The sequence below is a fragment of the Anticarsia gemmatalis genome, chromosome 1 (assembly GCF_050436995.1).
Source record: "Anticarsia gemmatalis isolate Benzon Research Colony breed Stoneville strain chromosome 1, ilAntGemm2 primary, whole genome shotgun sequence".
Taxonomy (NCBI): Eukaryota; Metazoa; Arthropoda; class Insecta; order Lepidoptera; family Erebidae; genus Anticarsia; species Anticarsia gemmatalis.
Genome location: NC_134745.1, coordinates 9,545,133 through 9,557,722, shown reverse-complemented (window position 1 = coordinate 9,557,722; position 12,590 = coordinate 9,545,133). Strand labels below are relative to the sequence as shown.

General features: G+C 35.7%; 3 protein-coding genes across 3 annotated transcripts; 1 reads left to right on the top strand and 2 right to left on the bottom strand.

Moving 5' to 3' along the window:
• Window positions 1-52: 52 nt before the first annotated feature.
• Polr2K (DNA-directed RNA polymerases I, II, and III subunit Rpb12) lies at window positions 53-2,056 on the bottom strand. The gene is made up of 3 exons (XM_076117905.1): window positions 1,857-2,056; window positions 1,276-1,368; window positions 53-443 (listed from the first exon to the last, which is right to left on the bottom strand). The coding sequence occupies exons 1-3, from the start codon at window positions 1,918-1,920 to the stop codon at window positions 421-423; spliced, it is 180 nt and encodes a 59-aa protein (XP_075974020.1). The 5' UTR covers window positions 1,921-2,056; the 3' UTR covers window positions 53-420.
• Window positions 2,057-3,022: 966 nt separating this feature from the next.
• LOC142975173 (nucleoside diphosphate kinase homolog 7-like) lies at window positions 3,023-6,938 on the bottom strand. The gene is made up of 7 exons (XM_076117904.1): window positions 6,875-6,938; window positions 6,164-6,441; window positions 5,460-5,621; window positions 5,181-5,379; window positions 4,849-5,094; window positions 3,313-3,426; window positions 3,023-3,166 (listed from the first exon to the last, which is right to left on the bottom strand). Exons 1-7 carry the CDS (start codon window positions 6,875-6,877, stop codon window positions 3,023-3,025), a joined length of 1,146 nt encoding a protein of 381 aa, XP_075974019.1. The 5' UTR covers window positions 6,878-6,938.
• Window positions 6,939-7,353: 415 nt separating this feature from the next.
• LOC142975875 (nucleoside diphosphate kinase homolog 7-like) lies at window positions 7,354-12,284 on the top strand. The gene is made up of 7 exons (XM_076119036.1): window positions 7,354-7,501; window positions 7,586-7,866; window positions 7,948-8,109; window positions 8,317-8,515; window positions 10,290-10,535; window positions 10,895-11,008; window positions 11,487-12,284. The coding sequence occupies exons 1-7, from the start codon at window positions 7,499-7,501 to the stop codon at window positions 11,625-11,627; spliced, it is 1,146 nt and encodes a 381-aa protein (XP_075975151.1). The 5' UTR covers window positions 7,354-7,498; the 3' UTR covers window positions 11,628-12,284.
• Window positions 12,285-12,590: the final 306 nt, after the last annotated feature.

Genomic DNA, 12,590 nt, shown 5'->3' with positions numbered 1-12,590 from the left:
TACATTCTAATCGAGGTGAACTTAAACAATAGAGGTAAATAAAACAGTACAGTTTAGTTTCTAGACTTTTATTATTCTTATAATTATTATAAAATAGAAGTAGGTTTGTTTACATTAAATTGTTATTTTATCACCATCTGTCTATAGCTGCTGGCACCGAGACGACGTCACAAGTAAAGTTTAGGTGTTAAGATGTAGAAGATATACATTTTTAATGATAATTTACTACATCGTCGTACATCGGTCGACCAAGTGCTCACATCGTCTTCACAATGATAATTATCCCAGCGAATGATAGCAGAGAATTGATAGCAGACTGCACTTCTACTGCCGTGTGTCCACAGCACCAGTGTAAGAGTATTTTAATTGGTGACAGTGTCAATAGACAAATGGTGCTAAACTGTAGATCTTCACTCTTCGCTAACGGGCATCAAACACCACCACTATAATTCAATGTTAAGGATAATAACTCTTTCATCTTACTTATTCTAAAAATATGAATTCTGAAACCTGGTTAGTAAGTGTTATTAGATCAGATTAAGCATGCACATGCAATAAAAAAACAAAAATATAAGTATCAACAAGCAAAGCATGCATTATTAAAAGAAAAATTATGATGCAGCTGTAGGAAAAAAAAGGCTAAAATAAAATCCTTACCTCAGAGATTAGTAAAAGCATGCAAACACAAGTATAGGCAAATGTTACCCAACACAAAATGAACACCAAACACCAGCGGACTGCTACATTAATTTTAAGGTCTCTCAGGTAAGTTAGAAACCAATTTATTAATAAACCCAAGCATACCGAAATATGTATAAATAAAACATCCAATGAAAATGATGTATCAGCAGTGATTGGAACAAGTAACAAGTAAGCAAACAATTTTGCAGATCAATGAAAATAAAGAGGTCATCCATCTAGAGCACCTGTGCGAATAGCACATGCCAGAGGTAGTCCACATGGAGCACCTGTTCGGATAGCACCTGCCAAATACATATATTAATGGGTGCCTTTCGTGGCCTAGACTAGGTGCTTTTCATCAAGGTGCTATTCAAATGAGTGCTCTAGATGGACTAACAAACCTCAACATAAAAAACATAATGATATTCTTGAAATTTCTGGAAATAATAAAATCGCTACTACCCATTCAATCACTGGCTATTCAACTATTAGTCATACCAGTGAGTAAAAAAACCTAAATCAGGTTTTAGAATGCAAGCAAATGTTGTTATTTATGTTCATAAGAAACACTGTGATGGTTTTGAAAAAGGATACATCTTTTTGTACGCTTCTTGTACATAATTCTGTAACCACATTCTCTGCATCTTATGGGATCCCTTGGCTTAATTTCATTATCCCGATGACATTCTGGAACATGGAAATAAAGAGAGATATTATTAGAACATTATAAAGTTTGAGTACAATTCAGCTGCAACTAAATTCATTTAATAAAAAAAGAGGACGATAACGCGACAGAGAAAGTCCAATTAGAGATGGCGGAACGAACTTGGACCCATTACATGATGAATGTCCAGAGGCAACCATAAACCAAGGTCACCAGATATCCAAGGGAGAGACCATCAGAGGCAGAGAGGTCAACAGTGAGCCACTAAAATTAGCTAATTGAAGTAAAAATTGCATTATCATTCTAGATGTCTCAAAAAAGTGCTAAATACTAAATTGTTAACTCACAGAGTCTACCAACGAGTGTGACCCTCATTGCTAACAGTCTAACATTATAATAATAATATAGTCTAGTTAGGCAAAAGGACAACAGCCTTAAATTTAACTCTAATATTTTCTGTAATTCACATGTTTATATATCTATCTCGAAAGTAGTCAAAAATTTGCATTACCTCCACAAACGTAGATCATAGGCACTTTTGTGACCGATGACTCCTTGTTACTTGTATCAGCCATTGTGAAAAATACTTATTTTGTATTCGACTGACTTTCTACTTGACAATTATTTAAGCAGAGCTGCTCATAACAAAATCTGAAAAATCAACACGTTAAGCACGTTTCAACGAGTTTTGACATCTAAGAAAATAAGCAAATCTGACTATATCTGACATTTGACTTTGAGTTTTTATATTGGTAATACTTTCCTCATTTGATTAAAAGTTTAATTATCCATAGGTAATATCAAATAAAAACAGCACTGCGAAACTAATTCTAATTTTTGTATAAATTGAATGAAACGGTTTAACCTATTCTAACTGAAAATTTAAAAAGGATGATATCATTCACATCGTGATTCACATCCAGAATAACATTACAATCGATGATCGGTACATCCCTACTTGACACTTGACAGTTAAATTGTTTGAAGGACTTGACAGCTGCCCAACTTTGTTTTGGAATTGGATAGAAGCGTCTAGTAAAATAAACTGAACTAATTTATAAACTGGAACGATTTCTATAAACATTTAATAAAAAAAATGGATTTCTTAAACGATTTTGATCCCGAAACATCAGCGCGTGAAAGACGTAAGCTGAACCGCAAAAGTTATTATATGAAGTAGGTTTGTTTTAATTCACTTAAATACTTATTTTATTAATTGTTGTATATTATTATAATTTCTTAATATTGTTACAAGACTAATTGAAAATAGAAGAAATTATTGGAAAAATATTTTCAGTCGTAAAAGTAAAAATATATACAATGAAACTGGTCAAATAGCTGCTACTGGAAAAGATCTATGTGATTGTCTGGATGATAAATGCCAAGGATGTCACTTCCCATGCTCTAAATGTAATTCTTCTAAATGTGGCCATGAATGCAGGTAAGCTGAAAGTCAAGCTAGTAATTCCAAATTATTCATTTTATAATTTGAACATTATTTTGCACCACTCTATGGCTAGTTAAGAGCCCTAACAAAGTGTCACTATTTTATTTTTCAGGATTAACAGGAAGTGGATGTATGATAAAATAGAAGTTGAAGGAAATGATTTTGTAATAAAGAATGATTATAAACCTAAATCATCATTTATAAATTAACTCATAGAATAAAAAAAAAAGTTAATCATTAGCCAATAGTTTAAAAAAGTATTCAACTTCATTTTCACCATCCTCTGGAAGATCAGTGCAATGTACAGCATTCTGTACAATGGTTTTTCCATATTGAGCCCTTATAGACTCTGGGTACAATTGACGACACAATTCCTGAAATTTATAAGATAAAATAATAAATGAAATGGAGAAAATGCACTTTTTCATTTTTTTTACTTAACTTACTACCCTCATTTTTTATTTCTAATAAATAAGGAGTATTTTTATATTCTGTAGGTAAAGTGAGAAACTGAAATTACCGGATCTCGAGGTCCACATAGTTTTCTAAACTCGCAGACGAGGTTAATGCTGGGATCAGTAGCTTTAAGTTCCAAAGCTATGCATTTCCCTTCTGCTAGTTGTATGGCCATAGCCTGTTGGAAAATTACATTGTGTTTAAATGATGGTTACATAAAGTTTTATTTTAAACTTTGAATGAACATTTGTTACTTAACTACTTGATAGTTCACGTGGCCAGCATTAGCATATAGGCCACGTTATATCTCAGGAAATGGTTTCACGCGGCCGCAGTCATGGGTAGAACATAGTATCAAATTAACGTCCTAATTAGGTGCTCGACACTACACTCGACACTAAGGCGCTGTCTCCACGAGCGAGAGAATCGCGGCGATATCATCGTCGCGCCACGTATTTCTATACACTCTCTATAGAAGGCGCTGTCTCCACGGGCGAGAGAATCGCGACGAGTCCGCCCTTGTATAGTCGGACAATCTCCACGAACGAGCGATAATTCCGCCGCGTATCGTCGCGAGTCGTAACGGAATCGCAGAGATTCCGCGGCGACTCGTAACGGTATCCCCGCGTTTTCCTTGTTTAAAAAGCTTCTCGAAACAAGAGGCAACATTGAAAATAAATGACGCTTCATTTGACAGCGCGCTCGCTGCGCACTCGTCGCGATCGCGCGGCAGACCCGCTGCTTGTCGCGGCCGACTAGCGACGATGTATTGACGTTTCGCACGCTCGTTGCCACTCGTCGTATCGCGGCGATATTATCGCCGTGTGGAGACGGTTCCATAGAGAGTGTATAGAAATACGTGGCACGACGATAATATCGCCGCGATTCTCTCGCTCGTGGAGACAGCGCCGAACTGTCTCCACATGGCGATATTATCGCCGCGATGCGACGAGTGGCAACGAGCGCGCAAAACATCATTACATCGTCGCTAGCCGGCCGCGACTAGCAGCGGGTCCGCCGCGCGATCGCGACGAGCGCGCAGCGGGCGCGTTGTCAAATGCAGCGTTATTTCAGTGTTGCCTCTTGTTTCGAGAACCATTTTAAACAAGGAACCGCGTGGATACCGTTACGAGTCGCCGCGGAAACTCTGCGATTCCGTTACGACTCGCGACGATACGCGACGGAATTATCGCTCGTTCATGGAGATTGCCGACGATATAAGGGCGGACTCGTCGCGATTCTCTCGCTCGTGGAGACAGTCCCTAAGAGTTGCTCTTGTGTCGCGGGGACTTTTTCAAACATACAAACAACAGACACAAAGTACAACCAGACCCGAAACAACTAGGTATTTGTGGATCGCACATATAATTGCTCCGAGCGGGAATCGAACCCACGACCTTCCGGCACAATGGCAGCGGCGTGATGTCCTTAGCCACTGCGCCACGAAGGCAGTCAGTATTGCAATTATTATTGTACTGCAGGTATCGAAAAACAGGATTTAGATTACTATGGTGTACCTACTTGAATGCTTTTTCTTAAGACGTGTAAGCACTTCAGCCATTTGAATCTGCTCCTGCTTGAAAGATTTGCGTATAATTACCTCGTATTCAGGTAGTACACCTTTATAAACTTCATAAAATTCTTCAGCATTTGAGATTTTGACGGAGAACATAGCCATAGCTGATATGTAAAACTTGCCCGATGTCGCTATCTGTTCAAGGATGGCCCCGACGTTGCCGTCATTTAATACATGGGGTTTAATGATGCAACATGTGCAGTCCTTCAGTGTGGCTCGGAAAGGGACACGAGGGATTCCGTTCTCTAAGCCGAAGAACATATCCAATGCCTAGAATAGCATTAGTGATAAAAAGGAAGCAAGTGGATAAAGTTATTATGTGGGTACGTGCATATTTTAATTATTGTGGAACGAACCGTGGCAGCATCTTGCAAATTATTACACCCATGAGCAACGTTCTTAAGTTTATTCTCTCCGTATAATTGGCGCAGGGTTCCTGGTGCAGCGTCCTGAGGATCTGTCGCTCCCAAACAGGATCGAAATTTTGATACTGCTTTAGGTCCTACTAGTTCGAGCCCAATTACCTCTCCGCTTGTTACATAGTCAATAATTATGCTTTAAAAGAAATAAGACAAAAGTTTAGAATAGATTCTTAGTACCTAGTCTTTAAACAAGAAACGAAGAGAACCTCTTACGGTAACATGTTACTTCCACCAATATCTTTGTACAGTTCCATAGCAAAATCTTTGCTAATTTTTCCGTTTTTCATGCGTACAATGCGAAAACCTTTTTTCATGATGTATGTTATTATTTTTCCGTGTGCACTTGGATGAATTGGTTTAATCATGGCAAAAGTACTGAAAGTAGATTAAAATATTTATGATGTTAGATGATTACCTAGTAAAGCAACATCACTGCAAGAAACGAAATTAATAATTTCATGAAAAAAGAATTGGGACATAGTTATAAAGTTTCGTTACTTTTGAATTCTAGCAACATTACGTTTTAAAGGAATTTGAATATTTCGGGATATTCCCCAAACACTGATATTATCAACAATAATCTTTTACTTTGTGATTTAGGATAATATATATTTTTATGAAGTAGGTAGGTATCTACAATTTTGCGTATAGCATCTTTCTTAATTTTTGTTTGAAGTTTCATTACTTCACATTAGAGTTTTAACTATAACAAGAGTATTCGACTGCTAAGTACGAGTCTCAGGAGTCGGATTCAATTCTCGGGCCAGGCAAAGTGCTATTGGCTTTCCGTAGCGTACCCGGTTTATGGCAATGAGCTCGCCCTCTAATAAGGGACCAATTATTCACGGAGAACCAAGGGTAAGTTATTTCATACATCTCTGCTATGTGTTTATCAGCCATAGGTTAATAGATATTACCTTTCTACTTGGTTGAACAAAGTTCTTCGCGTGGCTGGAGCGCAATCAGTAATGAGAAGTAACTTAGAGAAAACATTTACAATATTCCCGATTTGCAGCATTTGTAACGTAAGAGAAGGAAGCTGTACTCGTCTCAACAGATTTTTTCCCTTCGCAGGATTTATAGCTTGGACGGAATTATCAAACGGGAAAAAGTTCAACACAAGTTCCGCTGTATCATCAGTCTCTTCGTCATACATGTCGCATAAAAACGTATATTTATCAAAGTAATCGTAAACCTATAACAAAATAATGAATAGCAGATGTTATGATTACATCATCTAAGACCCAACGTGCTCTATTTATTCAGGATCTGTGGGGCAGCATCGGGTTCACCCAAAAGGTTTTTGGTTCGCCTGTCGACCTATCCATAAAATTTCTAGACTTCTTGTCCAGATTTTTACTCACATTATAAATGTTTTTATAGCCATTTGCGCAGTTAATCGGTATAGGTTTTTATGACCCAAAATTCAAAAATCTTCGTCGAGATAAACTGTAACTTAGCAGTAGTAAAGTAAGATTAGTAGCTATATTTTACAACTAGGTACGTAGCAGATTTTGCTCTCCCAGTTACTCTCATCTTTTATCTCAGCCGCAGCTAAGCAATTATATCATAAGTGGGAAGGATAAGGGTAATGAAGAGTAGGAGTTATTTATAGTAGTATTACCTACCATTTTCTGTAAAGTAAAATTCTCAACAAATAGCGAAGAAAAACAATTCGTAGTCTGCAGCAGAAATGTCATAAAATCAATGTTGGAAAATGGTTGACAATAATATGCTATTCAAGTTGTGAAAAGAGGTAGGTATGCAACCGCTGATGAATGCAACGAATTACTCACATTTAGGTATGAAATGAAAAAATATCTAACTATAATGTTAGGTATTTAAGGAAGTAGATCTGTAGATTCCGACAATGTGTACTAAATCTTTATTCGGATTTTCGGAAACTATGAAATGGTGTAAGTAAATAATCAATATGTACCAAGCAATTGTGTACTTAGCTGGAGTAGGTAGGTACGTAGGTGCCTTCATTTGTTCCTTCGATATAGGTTTGTTAAGTGCTGCTGCGCTGTAGATGTATTGCATGGAAGATTTAAAATAAGTATTTTAGTCGATAAATATGGTGCATCTCTAGCGTTTTGACGTTACGTTATGCTTGAGTGCTTGACACTTGCCAAACATCAAATTTGAATTTTATTTGTTGTCAACAAATAGCTTTTTGTTGTTATTTTCATCTACACTTTAATATTTTATAATTTAACGGTTGACATAGTTTATATTCTAATTATTTAAGAATGGTACAGTTTATACCAAGTATTAAATATGTGAAATGCGGCTATATTCCTAATAATTTAATGGTATAATATTAACTAACATTTCAGGAGGGTGCTTACAATCTGAAATATTCATTCATAGGAGAGTGGTATGATAACCAAGCAAGTCTTATTCGCCGGTTTAATGTTTTTTACTACCCGACTGATGACACTTTGGAGATGTTTGACCTGAAAAATCGTAAAACTTTTGTTAGAAGAGTGAAAGTAAATGGAATCACCTTAGACAAATTTTATATTGGATGTACTCTGTATATTTTGGGTAGACTCATCAAAATTGTCGATTTCGCCTGTGAAGATACTAAAAACAAATTACTTAGAGACATGCAGGTGTAAGTGACATACTTGTACCTTAGATAACTTAAATTGAATTATTTTATGGTCCAAATAATTTCATAATAATAATATTTCAGTACCTTTGGTATGATTAAACCAACACCTACAACAACTGCTGGTAAAATCCTGACACATTTTCACACTCATGGCTTGCGAGTTACAAAGATGAAGAAAGCTCGCCTTTCTGATGAGGATGTCAGTGTGCTTTTTAGAAGAATGGTAACTGATCCAACATATCCGTAAGTGTGAAAAAACTATCAATACTGTTTTAGTTAATTTTTTTATTAGATATTTCAAGGAAAAAAATCCTCTTTTCACAAATTAATCAAAATTATTTAGTTTGTGGAAGATGTAAGTACCTATATTATGAATATTGAAGTAAATAGCTAATATTAAATTTGTTCTATGTGGGGTTCACCAAAAATTTTTTTTTGTATTTATTGCAGGTTTTTATTAGAGTTTCTTACTGGCCAGCATGTATATGGATTAGAGTTGGTTGGTAGAGATGCTGTGGAGTCTGCTATAAAAATAGTTGGTGACAAAGATCCATTGAAAGCAGAGCCTGATACAATAAGAGCGCTATATGGTTTGGATGCAGTCAGAAACTGTGTACATGTTTCAAGTAATGTTGAAGATGCTCTATTTGTAAGTATAGCTAGTTTGTGTATTCTATGTATAATGGTGTAACTGGTAACACATCAGCAATGGGTAACTTCAATATTATTACTATGGAGCTAAAGTAATTTCCCTTCTATCTTACTACTACAGAATACACTTGTTGGTGTGTTTTCTTCCGACATTCTGTTTAGTTTATAGAACAACAAATGTACCTGGATTATAGCTATACAGGGTGTCCCAAAACTCAACGATAATCCCAGACAGGATGAAAAGCCAAGTCATACCGGTTCTAGGAAAAATAAAAAAAATATTCCATATCACTTAGTTTAGCAATAGTAGACATTTTTCAAAAAAGTTAAAATTCCACACCCTTGGTCGCATTTTCAAGTTCTGTGATCACCAATGTCACAATTTCGCTGTTTTTTTTTAATTTCGTGATCTTCATTAAATATGCTATTAATCGTAAAACAAATTGATGCACAAAACATTGTTAATTTCATAAAAAAAGTTAAGTTTTAGTGAGTCATGGTTCACAAAAATATCGTTAGTTAACTTTGACGCTTCATATTGAAAAAAAAATGTACTACACTACCCTTGGCAAGTTATTTCAAAAGTTGGCGCATTTAATCAAGATTTTAAAATGGTGCAACACTTGCCACTTTTCTTTCCATTACAAATGTTATTTTTATTTGAACGAAGAGTATCCTCGCAGATGGATCGGACGCAGTAGTTCAATATTACGACCTCCTCGTTCCCCCGATCAAAATCCAGTAGATATTTTTGACTGGGAATACATAAAAGAAAAAGTCTATTCGAAATCAATACAAAATTTAACAGAACTTCGCCAGATAATTGACACAGCGTCAGAAGAACTAAATGCAAGGAATTTTGCTTGACTGGTGCGAAGGTCTTTTGTAAGGCGTTGCAGAGCCTGTATTCGTGCCAGAGGAAAACAATTCGGATTACTTTAGTTTAAGGAGAATAATTAAATAAGAATGATGGTTCGTTCATTGTTTTTTTTTTATTGTTATTACCTATTATGTTTTTTACATTAAATATTGGTTATGGAATGACTCAATCACCTCTTTACTAAAAATAATTGCTTTCCTCTGGCACGAATACAGGCTCTGCAACGCCTTGCCTGAAAAGTGGCAAGTGTTGCACCATTTTAAAATCTTGATTAAATGCGCCAACTTTTGAAATAACTTGCCAAGGGTAGTGTAGTACATTTTTTTTTCAATATGAAGCGTCAAAGTTAACTAACGATATTTTTGTGAACCATGACTCACTAAAACTTAACTTTTTTTTTATGAAATTAACAATGTTTTGTGCATAAATTTGTTTTACGATTAATAGCATATTTAATGAAGATCACGAAATTAAAAAAAAAACAGCGAAATTGTGACATTGGTGATCACAGAACTTGAAAATGCGACCAAGGGTGTGGAATTTTAACTTTTTTGAAAAGTGTCTACTATTGCTAAACTAAGTGATATGGATTTTTTTTTTATTTTTCTTAGAACCGGTATGACTTGGCTTTTCATCCTGTCTGGGATTATCGTTGAGTTTTGGGACACCCTGTATAATGAAAGTCTCAATGACCTTTACAGACATTTTAATGTTAAACATTTCTCTTCGAGTAAATCATCTCCTGTAAAAAGTCCGCAAGAATCTTTCTGCCGTCGCGGCGTCGTGCTCTGACGACGTCGCTCGAAGCGGTTGTGGTTCGGTGGAGCGAGCCTATAAAACCCATGTAGATAAGATATTGTATAATACTAATAATTGTTTTTTATGTTTCCAGGATATAGATTACTTCTTCCCACCTCCAGCTTTACGGTCATCGCGTCTCACGCTGACTGCCACTCTGTCTAACTGTACACTTTGCATAGTGAAGCCTCACGCAGTGCGAGAGGGTAAACTTGGCGCGGCGCTTGAAGAAATAGACTCGGCAGGCTTTGACATCACTGCACTAAATATGTTCATAGTTGAGAATATCAATGCAGCTGAATTCTATGAGGTGTATAAAGGAATCGTACCGGAATATAAGGTAATTATTGAGTAACTAGTAAAATGACTACTATTACAAAGGAAATATTGCGATAAAGAGTATTTCGTACTCATACTCACATTTTGCTTGACGTTTCGGCGGATATTGCTTTTACCGTTTTCATAAGCTGACCAGTCAAAATCAAACTAAGTAAACTTGATTGCGTTAACCCCGTGTATTATTAGTTATAAGTTAATTCAGTAATGCTTGCAATATTTTATTTAAGATTTTTCCTATAACAATCTATGTATTGGAATTTTGGAAATCACAAAGACGTTGGAGGTAGCGAAAGTGAAGTTAAGCATAAAAGTGACTGCTATTTTTAATGTTATAATATTGAATATTCATCATTTTCGTAGGGAATGGTAGAAGAGCTTGCAAGTGGTCCCTGTGTAGCTATGGAGATTGTTGCCAAAGACAAGAATGTCAACACAGCTGTTGAATTCAGGAAACTGGTTGGACCTGCTGATCCTGTAAGTAATAATATCCTGTGGAATAGGAGGCGAGATTGTCAACTGCCATATGCTACCGTTCAAGTTACTGACAATTTATAACTTTCCAACAGAAATAAAATAGATTATAATAGCTTTTTGCATGATTCGAAAATAGACCCTGAGATTTTGTGATCAGTCATACACTTTCGCATGTAGCATTGTAGGTACCACAGAGGCAGTTTTTTTTTTAAGTGTAGTGGTTAATAATTTTGTATTTGTTACTTATTAGTCGATTATATCACCAGACACCGCTGCATCACATTTGATTAACGTAACGGCAATTTCGTGTCTTCTATAGTTCATGGTGTATTAGGTGCCATAAAATAAACACGAGTAACACACATTATATACCTACATTGTTTCTATTTACTGTTCTTTTATAGTTAACTATAACAAAGCTCTTCTAAAACATGTCTTGTATAAGTGTTTTATTCTAATTTAATTTTATTTGCTTCAGGAAATCGCTCGACTACTCCGACCGCAGACAATGAGGGCAAAGCTTGGGAATACGAAAGTTCAAAACGCTATACATTGCAGCGACTTAGCCGAAGACGGCCTACTAGAAGTTGAATATTTCTTTAAGATATTGGGCTTATAAAATAAGGCTGATTTTATTTCAATGCTTTTTGTAATGTGTTACTTAAAGTTAAATTACAGTGTGACGGTATTTATGTTTTACACGACTGTACGGCTTAAGCACTATAACTAGTGATTATAATAATGAACTTTTGAATGTTTTATTGAGTGACGTCACTGCGTTTTTTTGCTTTGTATGCACTTACATGAACTGTCTCAATCCTCATAGTTCCTGCTGTCTTATATTTGCTCATGGATCTGTAGCTGTAACTATGTTGTATTGATAATTATATTACGAATACTCAGAATCTCAAATAAATATGTAAGATGTACCTATTGCTACCTATTACTGTAACTAGATATCTACTAGAAATGCAAAATGTAGCAATGACAACTATGATAAAAATTGTTCCATAATCATTTGATTAGTATACTCCAACGACATGCGTAACCAGTTTCTACATTTTTCATTTCCAGCGTCGATGTGACATTGCTCTACTTTGATCGTATGTAATCGATAGTAAATAATGTTATGTAATAAAAGCATGTTTGTATGAATTGTCATGACATACCAATGTCGAAGCTGTCGGCAGAACTCCTTGTTTAAGACTGATAACAATAAGCGGTTTTTAAAGCCAATAATATTACTTATCATGAAATCGTAATAAAAGTTTTTGAGCAATTTTGTCTACTTCCTTATTTGGTGCATCCCACGCGGCATTCATTTGGTGTCTGGTTAGAATCTAAGTGATGCTCCCGAATCACCTTGTGTTCTAGTATGACTACATTCTTATAACATTATACAAATGTTTCATGCTCCAGTCACCCAAGTACGTGAGACTGCTAGTTTTGGGACAGACATAGTCCTGGGTTCGATTTCCAGTAGATGAAAGTTGCCTTGATTTATTCTTAGAACCTTAGAAAATGTCAAGTCACTAATAGTGTCAAGAGAAATTATAAAATAATATAAAAGCTTAAAAAACGA